Source organism: Galeopterus variegatus, unplaced genomic scaffold (genome assembly GCF_000696425.1).
Source record: "Galeopterus variegatus unplaced genomic scaffold, G_variegatus-3.0.2 Scaffold164, whole genome shotgun sequence".
In the NCBI taxonomy this organism is placed as follows: domain Eukaryota; kingdom Metazoa; phylum Chordata; class Mammalia; order Dermoptera; family Cynocephalidae; genus Galeopterus; species Galeopterus variegatus.
This window is the reverse complement of record NW_007726275.1, coordinates 713,077-731,439: the sequence shown is the minus strand read 5'-3', so window position 1 is coordinate 731,439 and position 18,363 is coordinate 713,077. Positions and strand designations below refer to the sequence as shown.

At 52.0% G+C, this 18,363-nt stretch overlaps 1 protein-coding gene across 1 annotated transcript; it reads right to left on the bottom strand.

Annotated features, from left to right (window-relative positions):
* Positions 1–5,807: 5,807 nt before the first annotated feature.
* Positions 5,808–17,397, bottom strand: SSC4D (scavenger receptor cysteine rich family, 4 domains). The gene is given in 12 exon segments (XM_008594562.1): positions 5,808–6,852; positions 7,480–7,557; positions 8,424–8,735; positions 8,850–8,924; positions 9,707–9,784; positions 10,824–11,138; positions 11,742–11,819; positions 12,503–12,808; positions 13,065–13,100; positions 14,631–14,693; positions 14,696–14,830; positions 17,161–17,397. Coding segments are annotated over 11 exon segments (1,686 nt in total). The 5' UTR covers positions 14,724–14,830; positions 17,161–17,397; the 3' UTR covers positions 5,808–6,535.
* Positions 17,398–18,363: the final 966 nt, after the last annotated feature.

Genomic DNA, 18,363 nt, shown 5'->3' with positions numbered 1-18,363 from the left:
GGGCCGGCCCCGTGGCTCACTCGGGAGAGTGCGGTGCTGACAACACCAAGGCCGCGGGTTCGGATCCCATATAGGGATGGCCGGTTAGCTCACTGGGTGAGTGTGGTGCTGACAACACCAAGTCAAGGGTTAAGATCCCCTTACCGGTCATCTTTTAAAAAAAAAAAAAAAGGGCAATTTTGGAAGGCTAGTCCCAGAGGCTAAATGCTAGACAAGATAGCCAGACAGTTCTGCATAAAAAATGAGCAAAAGCCTGACTGAAAAATGGGCAAAGGACTTGAACAGACATTTTTCCAAGGAAGATAAACAAATGGCCAATAAGCACATGAGTAGATTCTCAACTGTAATTAGTCATTAGGGAAATAAAACGGGATGCCACTTCACACCCACTAGGATGGCTAGAATTTTTTTTTTTTCCTTTTTGTCTTTTTTTCGTGACAGGTAACGGGATTGCAACCCTCGATGTCACGCCCGCACCTTGCTCAACCAGTGAGCAGACTGGTCTCTATATAGGATCCGAACCCTCGGCGGGAGCGCCGCTGCACTCTCAAGCGCGCACTCTACTGAGTGCGCCACCAGGCCGGCCCTGGCTAGAATTTTTTTATTTTATTTTATTTTATTTTATTTTTATTTTATTTTTTTTTAAAAGATGACCGGTAAGGGGATCTTAACCCTTGACTTGGTGTTGTCAGCACCACACTCACCCAGTGAGCTAACCGGCCATCCCTATATGGGATCCGAACCCGCGGCCTTGGTGTTGTCAGCACCGCACTCTCCCGAGTGAGCCACGGGGCCGGCCCTAGAATTTTTTTAAAAAAGGAAAATAACAAGTGTTGTTGAGGATGTGGAGATATCGGAACCCTAGTGCATTGCTGGTGGGAATGTAAAATGGCAAAATCACTATGGAAACTGGCGATTCCTCAAAATATAATATAACATAGAATTACCGTATGACCCAGCAGTTCCACTCCTATGTATACACCCAAGAGAACTGAAAACAAGTTCTCAAATGGATACTTGTACCCTGAGCAGCATCGTTCATAATAGTCAAAAGGTGGAAACAATGCAAGTGTCCATCAACAGATGAATGGATAAACATAATTTGGTAAATCCATACAATGAAAATTATTTCACCATAGAAGGAATGAAGTACTGCTACATGCTACAGTGTGGATGAACCTTGAAAATATTATGCTAAGTGACAAAAGCCAGACATTAAAGGCTACATAATGTATGAATCCATTTACATGAAATGTCCAGAACAGGCAAATCCATAGAGACAGAAAGTAAATTAGTGGTTGCCAGGGTCTGGAAGGAGGGCAGAATGGGGAATGATTGCTAATGGGCATGAGAGTTTGGGGGAGGAGAGAAGGTGATGAAAATGTTCTGGAATTAGATAGTGGTGATGGTTGCACAATCTTGTGAATATACTAAAAGTCACTGAATTTTATGCTTTGAAAGGGTAAACTTTATGGTATACAAACTATATCTCAATAAAACTGTTATTAAAAAACAAAGATCCAGGTCGGCCCGTGGCTCACTCGGTAGAGTGCAGTGCTGATAACACCAAGCAAAGGGTTGAGATCCCATTACCGGTCATCTTTATATAGGATAAAAAAAAAAAAAAAAGATCCCTGTACCTGCCAGCCATCCAAAAAAAACCAGAAAAACCCAAAACCCAAACAACAACAAAAAGCAATGAACAAAAACCATGGGAGTCAGAGGGCTTACAAACTGGGGAGAAAGAAGGAGGTTGTAGAAGAGAGGGAGGGTCCCAGCATTGGGGTAGGTAGGCTGTTAGGGGTAAAGAATATCAATGAAAATTATCTGGAGTGTGCAGGGGTCGGGGGGGTTGTAAGGGTGTGTGTGTGCACACATGAATGTGTATGTGTGAATATACAAGGGCCTTTTTAAAAAAAGGGCTTTTTTTCTTTTTTTTTGGTTGCTGGCCGGTATGGGGATCTGAACCGTTGATAAGGCGTCTCATTTTCTATTTTCAGTTGTTTGTTTGGCAAGATGCACTCATCAAGTTGAAAGATGTGAGAGCTATTCAAGAGGCTGACATGTGGGGTGACTTTATCACTCACTTTGCAATGGAGTCTTGCCACCTGTAGAAGAAAACGCCTCCCTGTGGCCTACAAAGCCCTGGAGTGGTCCTGCCCTTACCAGCTTCTCTGATTTGCCTCTTAGCACATTCCTCTTTGCTCCAAACACAATGCCCTTCTCTCTGGTCCTTCTGCGGACTAGGCTAAGTCTGAGGGATCTAGAATGGTCCTCTCCAAATGTTCTCATGGCCAAAAGACTCATGGCCAGCTCCCTCTCACTGCTCAGGCTCAGCTCAAACCTCACCTTTTTAAAGGCCTTCTCTGACCACCCAATCCCTGCCCCAACACTGCTTTCTTTTTTTCGAAATTTTTTCTTTTTCTTTTTTGCTTTATTTTCTTTATAGCACTAATCACTACCTTGGATTATCTTGCTATTTATTTGTTCAATGGTTTGTCATCTGTCTCCTCCTCTTGAAGGTTATCTCTATGCCATGCAAACAGAAACTTGGTCTAGGTCCCTTCTTGTCCTGTAGCCCCAGAGCCCAGCACAGTGTTTGGCCTGGTACACAGGTGCTCCAGCAATATTTACACACATCCTCCATTCACTCGGCAAATACTATTTGAGCACCTACTGTATGTGAGGTCCTGTGCACAAAGTTGGGCACAACAGGCAGACCCAGCCCTCAAAGTCTGCCAGAGCTAGTGGATACGGCCAAGGCAGCAGTCTGATGAGATGCAACGATGAGTGTGGTCACTGGGAAGTACAGGGTGTGATGAGGCTCCCATTCCAGACCAGGAGAGGGTGTCAGTGAAAGCCTCCTGGAGAAAATGAAAGCTGAGACTTGAGGTTAAATAAGAGTTGGCTAAGGGGAAGGAGGAGGAGAGGGTGATGCATATTCCAAGCTCCAGACCAGGAGAGGGTGTCAGTGAAAGCCTCCTGGAGAAAATGAAAGCTGAGACTTGAGGCTAAATAAGAGTTGGCTAAGGGGAAGGAGGAGGAGAGGGTGATGCATATTCCAAGAAGAGAGCACAACGTGTGCAGAGGCACCGTGGGAAGAGAGCCCAAACATTAGAGGAATTGAATGTAGTTCAGCTTGGCTAGGTCCTGGCAGCAAGTGGCAAGGGATGATGTTGAAAACACAAGCAGAGCCAGACTATGCAGGACCTGTAAGCTGAGCTAAGAAGTTGAGGAAGAGCACTGGGGAGCCATGGGAGGGATTTGAGCAGGGGAGTGGCACCATGAGATTTGTAAGCATGAAAAAGCTCACTATTCCTAAGAGCCAGACTATGCAGGACCTGTAAGCTGAGCTAAGAAGTTGAGGAAGAGCACTGGGGAGCGATGGGAGGGATTTGAGCAGGGGAGTGGCACCATGAGATTTGTAAGCATGAAAAAGCTCACTATTCCTGTATTATGGGGAATGGATTAGAGACAGGGAAACAGAGAAGAGGCCATGGTAAGAATTGTGGGGATTAAGAGAAATGAACAGATTCTAGCAGAGTATGGGAAATAGAATCAATAGGACCTAGAGATTAATTAGTTGTTGGGAGTGGGGATTGTTGAGGATAACACCCAGGTTTCTGGCTTAAGGTAGTGGTTTGATACTGCTGCTTACCAAACAGTGAAACTCCGGTTTAGGTGTAGATGACAAAGTTATGAATGGGATAGATAGGCTGAGTTTCAGAAGACAGCAGGGCATTCAACATCAGAATTGGATTATTCTGTGACTTTTCCTAGGGCAAAAGTCCTGTCTTATTTATCTGTGTGCTCCCAATCCCAGTAGGTCCTGGCCTTGAATAAAACAGTGAACAAAACCAGCCTTAATAACTGGCTGGAAAACAGGTTTCAGGCAAATCCCACAGGACAGAGAAAAATTTAGGAGCCTGATGTCTCATTCAGAATGGCTAGATTATGCAGCTCTATTAAAAAATCCCCAATCTCAGTAGTTAAAACGACAGAGATTTATTTCTCACTCTATATGTCCATCTTGAGTCCATGGAGGCCTTGTTCCAAGGGGCCTTTCCTCAGGGACACAGGTTGATGAAGCCTCCACCATCTGGAACGTCACTGCTCACCTTGAAGGAGCTTGGCAAATTGTGCCACATTTCACTGGCCAAAGCATGTCATAGGGCCATGCTTCACCTCAAGGGAGCTCGGGAGTGCAAATCTACCATGTGCTAGCAAGGGGGAGAACTGGGAATGCCGGAGACCAGTGTTAATGGGCATCAAGAAGCTCAGGTTTCAGTCCTGGCTCCACTGTGCAAACTTAGACAAATCATATCTTCTCTCTGAGCCTCAGTTCTCCCAGTCTGTAAAATGGGGCAATAATACTTCCTTCACAGAGCTGCCGTGGGAATCAATTGAGAGAATGTCGGTGAACATACATACTTTGTTTAGACAGGGAAAGAGGAGTCCAGGGGTCGGGAGCTGTGATGTTTCTCAGGACAATGGAGTGGCTCACTGAAATGCCTGGTGGCTAGAATGGCTGTGACCACAGGTGGAAGAGAATCTGATTGTGTTAGGTACTGGACTGCAGGGCATCTAGAACATTCTTGTCTCTCTGCCCTGACTCCCTGAAATCTTAAACATTTTCATATCTTTTATTCATCCAGCCTTTATCCTTCCAATGACACAGCAGGTCTCAGAGAGCTCCCTGATGAATGGAGACAAAGCCATTACTGCCAGATGATGGAGTTCGGAGCCAAAGTGTCCACCTCACTCCTTGGCTGGAAGCCAGGACCCAGATTTGGAGCCTGTTGGAGGTACAACAACAGGCCCCAAAGATGTCTATGTCCTAATCCTTGAAGCCTGTGAATATGTTACTTTACATGGCTTAAGGGGATTTTGCAGATGTGATTAAATTAAGGGCCTTGAGATGGGGAAATTATCCTGGATTATCCAGGTGGGCCTAATATAATCACAGGAGGCCTTAAAAGATGAAAGAGGAAGGCACAAAGTCAAAGAGGATGAGCTGAGGAAAGCAGAGGTCAGAGTGATGCAATTGCTGGCTGCACAGAGGGCACAGGAGGCAGCCTCCAGAAGCTGTAAAAGATAAGGTGGTGGATTCTCCCTTAGATCCGCCAGAAAGAACACCACCCTGCTGACACCTTGAATTTGGCCCAAGAGACCTATTTCAGACTGGTGACCTTGAGAACTGTCAGATAATAAATTTGTGTTGTTTTAAGGCACTAAATTTGTGCTAATTTGTTACGGCAGTAATAGGAAACTAATACAGAGCCTGCAGGCTGGACCTGGAGGGCAGAGGCTTGGCACTGGACAGTTGATACTGATAAGTCACCCACTACAGGGCTGACAGAGAGGCTCTGGCAGCATCCCCCACTTCCCGGGGTGACGCCTGAAGCAGATGTGGGACACATGGGGAGGTGCTCCAATGGCAGCTCGGGGAAGCCCCAGTGCTTGCTGGTTTGTTCTCCCACATCTCCCTTGCCACTGCCTCTCAAGAACGTTTTCCCTTCTAGTGACTCGAACACCTTGCTATGTGGCCTTGAGCAAACCCCTTCCTTTTGTTGGATCTAGGTCTCTATATATGTAAAAGGATAAAAGGAGATGGCCTAGGGGACACTCTAGGAGCCTTGGAGTCCTGGCGCCATGAGTCAGCATTTCCGGGAAGTGATGTGCCTGTTGAGAGTGCTCTCGTGATGCTCTTGAACTGCCCTCCATCCCGTAGCTGGTTTCCTCCAGAGAGGCCTGCCCAGAGTCTTTCCTGCTGCCACAAATCATGCACTTCTGCTCAAACACTTGACTTCAGTTAAAAGACAGGGAGGACAATGCTTTATTGACTTGGCACCTATGAATGGGTGGCTACAGGCCCCCAGGGTTCTTTGCTATTGCAAAGTGGAGGTTCTGTGGTGGGGGCAGCTTAAATCAGAGATGCTGGTTCCAGCTGCAGGGAGGGGCCACTGTCCCTGCTTTGGCCCCTCCAAGCCCCTTGTCCAGCCAAGCACCATCTGAGTCCAGGCCCTCACGGAGCAGGGCAGGGCAATGACCCAGGTTCTTCTGCAGCCCCTGGGAATCTAAAGTAAGAGCTGTGGGCCTCTCCTGCCTTCTCTCTTGGGGATCCCAAGATGGGTTGGGGAAAGAGGAGATACCCATTTACAGAGAGCCCCCAAGCCTCCTGTATCTGGGTGGAGGAAAGCAGGGTCAGGGGTGCTGTAGCAGGAGTCCTACCAAAGAGAATAGTTAACAGTCATTTCCTTTCCCCTGTTTTGTTTTTTTGGTGAGCAGAATATGGGAGCTTTTGTAAACTGGGCCCACAATTGTTGATGACAGGCTAAGGTCACACAATAAGCTGATGGGGGTAGAGCCAGGTTCCCCCATGCAGGACCACACCATCTGGGCAGGATCTTTTCCAGGCAAGGGGCAGGAGGGGCAAAATGAACTGCAGTAGTCACAAGAGAAGGGCTTCCTGGAGGAGGAGAGGCAGGTCACAATAGGCTCTTCAAAGAAGAGGTGGTCTGCAGAACAGGCTGGGTCATGACGGCCGGCACAGGACACTGGCATCCTCGCTGTGGTCACAGTTGTGTGCATCCCAGCGGATGTGAGAACACAGCAGCAAGGTGCTCTCATCCCCACGACACTTGACATTGTCCAGGAGGATAGGGCCTCTGCCTGGGCCAAAGTGAGCCTCGCCAGGGGCTGCCAGGGCCTGGCCACAGCCCAGCTGGCGGCACAGGACACCAGCTGCCCGCAAGTCCCAAGCATCATCACAAACAGTGCCCCACCGTTGTCCAAGGAAGAGCTCTACACGCCCTTCACATCGGTGGGCTCCACTGGTCAGACGTAGGTGTCCTGTGAGGAGACAAGGCTCGGGGCTAGAAGGGGTTGGCCCATGATAGGCCACTCCCAAGCTAGGCCAGGTAAGGGATAGATAGAAGAGGCAAAGGTGGTGGTCTGAGACACGGCACTGCCCTGGGAGCCACTGGATGAGGGCAGACAAAAGAGATTAAAGTAGGAGGAGCATCAGTCCAGACTCAGGACTGGAAGAAAGTGTGCAAACATTTGTTGAATGATCCGCGGTCCTCTGATCATAATCCCAGTACCTCAGCCCCAGGCCACCTGTTTGGATACTGTGATTATGTCCTACCCTTTCCCCTGAAGGTCAGTGTAATCTCCCCCATGCCCAGACTCCCTGAGCTAAATTCTGAATTCTTTCATTGCTTTCCTCAGGACAGGATCCCCATCCCCTCATTGAGATCCCACCTCTAGAAATCTTTAGGTTGCTTTAGTTTAAAGCCCACCTCCTTTCTGAACACCATACCCCTATTAATGAGGCCTGAGACCAGCACAAAAGGACAAGGGTTCCAGGAACTTGTGCAAATCTGCTGAGCTGCATGACCCAGGCTGTGACTTCCCCCAATCCAAGTCCCTCCTATCCTGATGCCTCTACCTCACTTTCCAGAGTCTGTGGGCACCTACCATCCCTAGGCCGAGGAGTGGGCATACGGGTAGTCTCAGAACCGTCCTGCTGTACTTGTAGTCCCAGCTCCTCTGGGCCTGGCTCATCAAGGACAGAGAAAAAGAGGTGGCTGTCACATTGGGGAACATGTTCTTTAGAGCTAGGTCACGTCTTACCCTCCCCACGGAAGCCTGTTCTAGGGACCGAAAGGATTTCACAGGATCCTGAAGAACTGCTTCCAGCCCCTTGGATCAGAAACGGGTGGTGTGCTTCTTTGACCCCGGGGCCCAAAGCAGAATCCTGTGTACCCTGTCCCTTTGAGACCAAGGATATGGGGAGGGATAAGAGGGCCTACTAGGCGTGGGGCACCAAAAGAGGGTGACTGATATCAATTTCCACAGCAATCAATGAACATAGGCATTTTACAGTGTTCTGCCAGACTCCGCAAGCACCCTCTTTGCATTGACTCTTCCCTGAGTTAACAGCTAGCTCTGGAAAGGCTGATCAACTCCCTCTATTTAATGCTTTGCGGGTCCTTGACTCAGCAGGGAGCAAGCAGCACCGCCCTTCACAGACTATATCACAGACTTTGTTTTCATGACCTGGGCCTCGGCTTAAACCTCACTTCCTACCCCTCCCCTCACTGCCGCACAACGCGCCCTCCTCGACCCCACCCTACTCCCCACCGCAGAAGGCGCTCCCTTCCGGCCCCGCCCCTGCCGCGCAGCCGCAGAGCGCATCGACGGCCCGCCTGCACTTCTCTGCGGAGTGCGCGTTCTCTCCTGCCGCGCTCCCGCTGCGGTGCCGCAGAGCGTTCACGCGCGGCCCCGCCCACTCCTCTTCAGACTCGGTCCCGCCCGCGCCGCTGTGCGTGCCTACGCACGGCCCCGCCCATTCCTCAGACCTCGCCTTGCCCCGCCCCCGCCGTGGGGCGCGCCTCCGTGCCGTCACGCCGCGGCCTCACCTGCGCAGAGCGCGCCCGCATCCTCATGGTGGCCGCAGTTGTGCTGGCCCCAGCCAAGGTGGAAGCAGTCGCTCAGGCGGGCCTCGGTACCGGCACAGCCCACGTTGTCCAGCAGCACGGGGCCGCGGCCGTAGCCGAAATGACCGAGGCCTGTGGCGCCCAGCGCGGGCCCGCAGCCCGCCTCGCGGCAGGCCACGCGCGCATCCGCGAAGTCCCAGTCATCGTCGCACACGGTGCCCCAAACCCCGGCGTGTAGCACCTCCACGCGGCCGCGGCATGGGCCCGGGCCGCCCACCAGCCGCAGCCGCCCGCCTGCGGGGCGCACAAGCCCGCGGCCAGAGGGGCTGGGCTGGGAAGCCGGCTCCCTGGCTGAGCCCCGGCCCCACCCTCTCCCACCTCCCGCGGAACCCGGGCTCCGCCACTTACTTTTCTTCCCCGCGGCCCAGGCTGCTGTGGTGGATAGTGCCGTCTCCCCGGAAGGCTGGGCACCAACTCCGGTAGCTGCGGAAACAGGGCATTTAGCGCGTTTGAAGGGGACGAGGAGGCTATCAATCCTGCTGCAGGGCATGGGGGCGCCTCTTGAGATTCCCAAAGGTGCCACCACACTCAGTCTCAATACCAGAGCCACCATGTTGTCTGGCGAGTGGTGGGGTCTCCAGGAAACGAGTGGAACGAACCGAACCCTAATTCCAGGCATTATGCTACTTTCAATCCTCGTGATAGTTCCCGCCCTCATTCCAAACGCACTTCTAACCTTTTTTTTTTTTTAAAAAGATGACCGGTAAAGGGATCTTAACCCTTGCCTTGGTGTCGTCAGCACCACGCTCAGCAGTGAGCTAACCGGCCATCCCTATATGGGATCAGCAGTGAGCTAACCGGCCATCCCTATATGGGATCCTAACCCGTGGCCTTGGTGTTATCAGCACCACACTCTCCCGAGTGAGCCACGGGCCGGCCCCTACACTTCTAACCTTGATTCAACCTTCCTCTCAAGTTCCTCACAAGGCTTCTCAATTCCCAATCTCAGCTGCTACCCAGATTTTACTTCAGCGTTTTCAAGAAATCTCTTGCTACCTCCTCCCACCGCACTGAACTTTTCAGAGCTCTGGCTTTTATCCTTGTTCCCTCTGCTCGTCATTCTCTCACCCACCTCTTAACCATTGGCCAAAGCCCTGGCCTGTTAGTCGGGATCCCCTTCCTGTGCATCCAGAACAGCCTTCCCAGTTCCCGGCAGCACCCGCCTTTGCCCCTACTATTCCAGCCTGGAGGGCTGGGCTCTTTACCTGCCGGCTCTGTGTGCCAGGCCCAGTCCTGTCTTGTGGCCGAGGGTGGTGGTGCTGTGAGAGTTGGGGGCCCCAGGGCTGGAGAAAAGAGAGAAGGGAGCTGGGTCAGAGGCTGCTGATTCCTGGCCAGCCATGGGCCATCAGGGGAGGTTGGGAGGGACTCCCTGGAGAAGACAACAGGTTTCATTTCCAGGGCCGGGGGCTCAGCCCCAGCTGTGGTCAAAGGAGGTCTGCCCCATTTTGACAGTGGTGTAATTTACTTGTGCTGCACAGGTGTACACTTCACAGTTGATACAGGGCTTTCACAGATATGCTTTCACATCTCTCCAATGTTCTCAGAAGCCCAATGTGTCCAAGACGTGGAGACATGGAAGGCCTTGCACACCAGGGAGGGCTATGTATAATCCCAAGGGGCTTGCAGAGCAAGGCTCATTATCCCAATCTTACAGATAGACTAGGGTTAGAAAGGGCAAGAGGCATGCCCAAGGCCGTGCAGCAGTTAGCTGTGGCTCTGCCAGGGCTCACTGTGTGACCATGGGTAAGGCTCTGCCTCTTTGGGCCCCAGCTTTCCCACCTGTAAACTGAGAATGATGGTCCTTGGTTTGCTGTGACTTAGAAGGAGTCCTGGGCAAGCACTTTCTATCTTGTAGAGTGGAGTCTGTATGTGAAATGGCATTATTGGCTGTATCACTCCTATTTGCTGGGAAAATTTCCCTAACTGGAGAGGGCTCAGATGGGGAGAAAATACTATTATTAGAGCATCAGGATTACAGAGGGCTGTGCTAGGTAATTTTGCCACAATTAGGGAATGCTAGAGTATCTCTGGGGCAGTTCTAGGGTATTGCTACTTTGAAGTATTCCATGAAGATTACTTGGAAATTTCTGGAAAATTCTGGAAGCATTCTTAGGGTACTGCTATTAATTCTGGAGTATTGGTGGACTACTGTTACATAGCAGTATTGTTACTGAGATGTTATAAGTATTTTGGAGCCTTCTTGAGGAACTCTGAGAAGAACCACGGTAGCCCAAACGCCCTCCTCACCCGGGCCTCAGTCCACCTCCTCCAGCATGATAGGGCCCCGCCCCGCGCTCTGCCCCCCCACACCCCAGCCCGCACCTGCGCAGAATGCGCCCGCGTCCTCGTGGTGGCCGCAGTTGTGCACGCCCCAGCCCAGGCTCAGGCAGGACGCCAGGCGGAGCTCGCTGCCTTCGCAGTGCACGTTGTCCAGCAGGATGTGCCCAGTGCCATAGCCAAAGAAGGCGTTGGTGGTGGCGGCCAAGGCCACTCCGCAGCCCAGCTGGCGGCAGACCACAGCAGCGTCCGGCAGCCCCCAGTCGTCGTCGCACACAGTGCCCCACAGGCCGCCGTGCAGGATCTCCACTCGGCCTTGGCACGGGCCTGCGCCCCCCACCAGGCGCACGCTGCCCTCACCTGGTGACGGGGGCGGGGACGGGGAGCATCTCCCACAGGGCTTGCCTCCCATCCCCTCCACATGCCCACGGTGCACTGTACCCCAGGACCTAAAGCCCAGGAGGAGCTCCTCACGCACCTACGCCCAGGGCACTAACCCCTCACAGTCCAGATTGGGGGTGTTTTGTGGGATCACAGGACAGACCAGCTTTGATGTGTCGCTCCCTGCCTAGAATCAACCCTCCCTTTCCTTGTGCCTTGCTCTCCTAGCCCTGTAGGATGCTTTGCTTTCTCATTTGCTACTACCCGGTGAAAACCGCAGTTTTAACGGTGCAGCTGCCACAACCCTTCCTCCATGAAGCCCTCTCTGATCTGATAGAGGGGACCCCCTTCCTCCTCCAACCTCCTTGCTGCTTTAATTGTCCCCTTGGGGCAATTTTCTTGTCTACATCATGATCATTATTCTTGTGCATGTCTGACTCTCACATTAGATTAAGCTCCAGCCCCCACCCCACCTCACTCACTTTCTCTAACCTTCAACTTGTAATCCTTCTCTGCCTAGGGGAGGGTGTGGGAGACTCCCCTTCTAAGACCCAGGTGGTCCCCCACATTACCCTTGCTTACCTTTCCCATTCTGAGGAGTGGTAGGGGGCGTTCTACTGGTTAACACCTTCCTCATTGGGGGCTGCGTGGGCAAGAACTCTGGGAAGGAAGCAGGATGTAAGGGTGGATACAGGTATCTCTCTGTTCTTCATCCTCACACCCACAGGGGTGTGTGAGGAGCAGGTCATGGACTGCTAACGGCCACACAAAGGGTCAAAGCTGGGAACTATGGGAGGAGAAGGGGCCACCAGAGCCCTGAACTCCTCTAAAGCATAGTTCTTAAAGCAGTTCACATACTTTGGGAACTGTTAGAAATGCAAATTCTCAGGCCCCAACCCAGACCTGCAGAATCAGAAACTCTGGGATGGGGTCACAATCTGTGTTTTCATGAGACCTGCAGGTAATTTGCTTGAAAACTAGAACCACCGCTCTCAAGATGAGAACCTCTCAGAGTTTCTGCTGCAGCTCTATGCCACGTGGACCTTATGGCCAGTGTGACCCCAATCATCTGGTTTTTAAGATGGGGGGAGGCTCTGCTGGGACAATTCAGTCTCCACATGGAAACAGTGGTTCTGGTTTTCTTTCATCCTGAGGTCACACAGTGAGCTAGAAGCACCACTGGGACCCAGGCTAGGGGTCTTGCCCAACACTAGGCAATAGTCTCTGGCTTGGTCTTCTGCATGGGACAACCTTCCCACCAGAAAGTCCATCCATTCATCTAGCCTACAGCCCCACTGCTGCTGCAGTCTGTCTGCCATACCGGGGTGCAGACCTCTGCTCACCATCGCACAGGACGGCCACATCTTCATAGTGAAAGCAGTTGTGGACGCCCCAGCCTCGGCTGCCACACTCGCTCAGCGCAGCTTCCTGTCCGCGGCACTCCACGTTGTCCAGCAGGATGGGACCTCGGCCCTGGCCAAAGGCGAGGGGCCGCGGCACAGGCAATGCCAGGCCACAGCCCAGCTGACGACACACTACGCTGGCATCCACCACATCCCAGTCGTCATCACAGACGCTGCCCCAGGAGCCTCCATGCAGGACCTCCAGGCGTCCCCGGCAGCGGCTTGGGCCCCCCACCAGCCTCAGCACTGTGAAGACGGTGGAGCTGGCACCCGGGGGATCACAGGGCCCAACCTACAGGATGCCCACTTTGCCAGGAAGGCATGGGAGCCTTAGGATCCACCCCTTCTGTAAAATGGGGAGACTGTAGCAATCCCTCTGAGGTGGGGGCATCCAGAGTCAAGGAGGGGTGGTAAGTCGTTACTCCCTGAGGCCTTCTGCCTGACCAGCTGGGGTACCTGGGGGACAGGTAAAGGTGAGGAAGGGAGGGGCAGGGGCACCTACCTGGAAAGGGCAGTGGAGTAGGCTGTAGGGCGCTGGCTGAAAGAGTGAGGAAGAGCGTGGGCCCCTCTGCACGGTCCCAGGAGCACAGTCTCCCCTCTGTCCATGGTACCCACTGTCACCCCGCTTGTCTTGGACTTCACTGACCCTGCTTTTCCAGAGCCCCATGCCTCTTTACCAGACTGTCCTGATTGGCGTCTTGGCCTCTCTCAGTCGTCCACAGGCCACCCCAGAGAGAACTGCCTGAGACACCTGCTTGTTTCACTGTCTCTACAAACCCTTCTAGTATTTTCTGACCAGCTTCACCTTACTTATCTCCTATCAGTCTTGTGTGCAGGTCTCAAATCTGTTCTGGCTAACCCTGCTCATAACAGCCCTGTCGATCCTTCAAGGCCCAACTTGGAGCCCCCTCCTCTGGGAAGCCTTCCTGAAGCCCTTGGCTGGAAGTGCTATTTCCTCTGAATCCCTGGGCACTATGTGCATGCCTCTTTCAGGGCCTTCTGCCTGGTGGTGTAGCCATGCCTCTCTCATCTCTGTGTCCACCCTGGGCTCCCTGCTCAGAGCCTGTTGTTCAACAGATGTTCAGTAGCTCCACCTTGAATGTGTAAATTGGCTTTGGGATTCATTATGATTTTCCCCAAAAAGATTTATCTATATGACTGCCTCTGCTTCAGCTACATGTCTGTGCTCATGGCTTTACATGGACTCAGTTAATCATTAGGACAATTTATGAGGTAGGTAGGATTTTATAGACAGGGCAACTTCAGGTTTAATGAGGTTAGGCAACTTGATCCAGGCTACACAACAAATAAAGAGTAGAGCTGAGATGACTACCCAGACTGCCACTCTCTTTTGCACCACACAAGTCTGCGCACGTGGCCTGAGAGGAGAGGTGGGGCAGAGAAAGGGAAGCCGGCCTAGCAGGCAAAATTGAAAACCTGACAATAGCCCCTTCCTTGTGCTCAGGGTATTACAGTTCTCAGACACTTTCACATACATGTCCTCATAGAATTCTTACAACCACCGAGACATGTACTAGTGTACCCATTTTACAGATGAAGAAACTGAGGCTCCATTTCTTCTTAAGTTGGGATAGTCCCTAGGTCATTTAATACCATCTATTATACCATCTGCTTTCCCGACACCCATTGGTGACTCCACCCTCTTTCCTTTGCCCAGAAAGGAAAAGTCCAGACAGTGTCTTCGTTGTCTCCAATGTCCTCTAACTGCCCACTCTCTCACAACATTTATTTTATTTATCTATTTTGGCAGCTGGCTGGTATGGGGATCTGAACCCATAACCTTGGTGTTATAACGCTGTGCTCTAACCAACTGAGCTCACCAGTCAGCTACTCTTGGTGTGTTCAGATCTCACCTCCAGCACTGAGCCCTCCATTTTCCAAATTCAGACCCTTAGCTTTCACCCTGGGCAAATGTCAGAGCTGGGAAGAACGTTGGACACCAGCTCATTCACATCCCACCTCCTACCATAATTTTACAGCTGGGAAAACTGACAGTCGGAAAGAGGAAGTAGCAGGGGCTGGTGAGGGGCCGGGGAGGGACACTCACCCAGCGGCAGGAGGAGGAGGAAGGACAGGGCTGGGGGGAGTGGGGACGGGGCAGTGCTCCCACCTCCCGGCCTCCACCCCCTGCTCCTCTCATCCTGTTGGGGACCAACTGGCATCTCTGCTTCCTTGTGCATCCAGCCCATGAATGGTCTTTCAGATGCTCCCATCAAGGGGCTGGGGAAGAAGTCACAGCTGGAACATCTGGAAATAAAGTTCCCAAGTGTTAGGGCCGGCCCATGGCTGTGGTGTTGGTGCCCCTGGTGGCAACCCACTTAATTTTAGAGAAATGTAGGGTCAGCCCCGTGGCGCACTCAGGAGAGTGTGGCGCTGGGAGCGCAGCAGCGCTCCCGCCGCGGGTTCGGATCCTATATAGGAATGGCCGGTGCGCTCACTGGCTTAGCGCGGTGTGGGCGACACCACACCAAGGGTTGCGATCCCCTTACCAGTCACGAAAAAGACAAAAAAAAAAAAAAAAATTTTAGAGAAATGTAGATAAACTTTTATTTTCATGGATTTTTTATATACAGTGTCTTCTATGTATGGCAAAGGACTCTGGCTTTCCTTTTTTGTGTGTGTGGGGAGTGGCTGGCCAGTACAGGGAATGGAACCTTGACCATTGTGTTACAAGGCCGCACTCTAACCTACTGAGCTAACTGGCCAGCACTGGTGTTCCACTTACTGGAACAATATGAAGTTTCCCTTAAAAGTTAATTGAAATCAGAACAAATGAGTCCATTTAAAGAAAAAAAAAATTAAGGAAATTAGAGTTCCCATGGCTCACAAATATTCAAAAATGGTGAAGGAAGGTTTGAGAGAGTAAATGCCTTTGGGGGTGCTTTGCTCTTTGGGTGGGAAGCCCTTGAAAAAAATTTTTTAAATTTTAGATTGAGGTATAAAAACAAAAAAAGTGCATAAATCCTGAGTGGAGAGCTCAGTGAGCATTCACACTATGTAAACAGCATCCTAGAAGCCCCTCACCTCACCCCATCCCCTTTATCTTGCAGACTTTTAGCAGGACCCTGAGTGCATAGATGATGGTTGAAGGTGTGGAGAGATGAGGGGCTGGTTTGGAGACTGATGCAGGTGTCCAGATTCCAGATAATGAGGGGAAGAAGGGAAGGACAGAGGCAAAAGATATCTAGGAGACTGAATTGGCAGGACTGGGTTTCTACTGGTTTGGGGATGAAGAGAAGAGCAACCGGTTGCTCCCAGCCACCTTGATGAGGACCGCAGGAGGTGGTGATGGAGAGGATGGTTCTGTTTGGAATATATTGAAAGTGAGGTGCCTGGAGACAGGGGTGCCCCTCCCAGGAGGAACTTCCCCTTGCCCATCCCCCGCATCTCTTCCTGGCTGTGCCTCCACCCTGAATACAAACAGTCTGGTTGGGAGAGGATGAAAACCTATCTGGATGAGGACACAGGGTTTTCAATACCCCATTCATGGGGCCCAGTACAGCCCCCAGTGGAATAATCAGCTTTTGTCCTCCCTCTGCTGTGACTGGGGACAGCTGGGAGATGGGAGTTGAGAACGGTGAGGAGGGGGAGAGTCACAGTCTGGTCTTTGCTCTGGGGGTACACACAGTTACCTGGGCCTTCCCCCACCTCCTGGCCATAGTGCCACCTGCCTCTCAGGCTGCTGGGACACTGCCCCCCCCCCCCAAGGCCAGATCAGTCCCCACCCTGTAAGTGTGGGGATGCACAGCTTGCAGAGAACGTTCCAGGAATCCTCAGGTCCCCCATTCTATCCCCTGTCACCCAGGTCCTGGAGTGAGGGAGGACCCCTGATCCCAACCCCCATAGACCCCAAATCCCCGCTGACCCCAGAGCTCTCTGTGTGTCTTGTGAAACCTGCCTCACCCCCCAGGCCCAAGCTCGGCCCCCTCCAGCCTGCTCCTGCCTCACACCCTGGGGACCTTGGTGAAGATGAGGCTCCATCCTTCCCTGCCCTCCATAACTGTGGCTCTCGTAAGCTCTCACCTTCCCTCTCTGCCCTTTGTAAATCATCTATTGCCCTGGATTGTCTCTTTATGGCACGGGCAGGCGGCATAACACAGTGGTTAAAAGCATCAGCTCCAGCGCCTACTAGCTGTGCGGCCTCACCTCTCTAAGCCTCACTGTTCTCATATGGAAAATAGGGTTAGTGATACACTTACTTCTCAGAGTTGTTGCTAGGTAAAATTAGCCAATGTTTATAAAAGGTTTAGCCCAGTGTCCGGCCCACCATAATGATGGTAGCTATTGTTATTACTGTCTCCCAGCTAGACTGAGGATCCTTGAGGGTGGGAGCTGGATCTCTCATTCAAGGGTAGCACCTGGCACAGGGTGGGTACTTAGGAAATGTTTGTTGAATGAATGAATGAAGTTAATGGCTGCAGAATCATAGAATGAAGCAGTTAGAAGGAACCTGGGAGATCATCAAGGACAACACCCCCTCTGACCAGCAGGAAATTGTTTACACACACACACACACACACACACACACACACACGCACGCGCGCGCGCGCGCGCGCGCAAAAGTGAAAGATTCATACCTGGGGGAGTGTTCCAGCTTTTTCTGTCCCTTCTTCTACAGTCAATCCAAAGTCGAATCACTCTCTCTGCCCCCGGAAGTTTAGGAGGGGGAAGAATCCCCCAAATGCAAATTAACGCAGACCTTTCTTCTTTTCTTTCCAAGGCTGGACCCTGAGCAAAGGCAAAGTCCCTGTCCATGGAGCTGGCTGGCGGCTCCAGCCTGTCCCCACCTGACCTTAGGGGCAGAGGGAGGCAAAGGGAGAGTGGAAGTGGCCAGCAGCGTCTGGAGCAGCCCCACAGAAGGGCACCCAGGCAGAGGAGGAGCCATGGGGGTGGGCCAGGGACTCTCAGGCCAGGCAGCCCCTCCTCCTCCTTCCCCCCACTCCAGGGCTCAGGTTTCAGAAAGGCCTGGATAGGTCTCCACCCCTTTTGTGGGGCAGTCAAGCATCCCTGATCTTCCAGACATCCCTGATCCAACCTGGGGAGTCCCTTGGCTATGTCTTGACCTATCTCTCAGCAGGGGGCGGGGTGTTTGGAGACACAGTGGCAGGAGCCTCAGCATGTGGGTGGGCTTCCCACGTGGGCAGGCCCTCACAGCCTCACTCAGAGTACAGCTGACTTTGCATCACTGTTTGGTTCTTCTTGAGTACTGGTGCCTTTGGGCTTTTGTAGTTATAGGCGGCAGGAAGTGACATGTGACACAGGCAGTTTGTAGCTGTGATAAAGTACTCTGCTGGGATCTGCACCTTCCTGCTGGAACCACAAACTCAGAGCTGGAGGGGCCCTTAGAGCCCTCACAGGGCAGTTCCCAAACCTGGCTGTGCATCGCCCTCAACCCCAGGGAGTGATTTTATTTTATTTTTATTTATTTATTTTTTTTAAAAAAGATGACCGATAAGGGGATCTTAACCCTTGACTTGGTGTTGTCAGCACCACGCTCACCCAGTGAGCTAACCGGCCATCCCTATATGGTATCTGAACCCGTGGCCTTGGTGTTATCAACACTGCACTCTCCTGAGTGAGCCACGGGCTGGCCCCAGGGAGTGATTTTATTTTATTTTATTTTATTTTTTTAAAAGATGACTGGTAAGGGGATCTTAACCCTTGACTTGGTGATGTCAGCACTATGCTCACCCAGTGAGTGAACCAGCCATCCCTATATAGGATCTGAACCCGTGGCCTTAGGTGTTATTAGCACCGTACTCTCCCGAGTGAGCCACAGG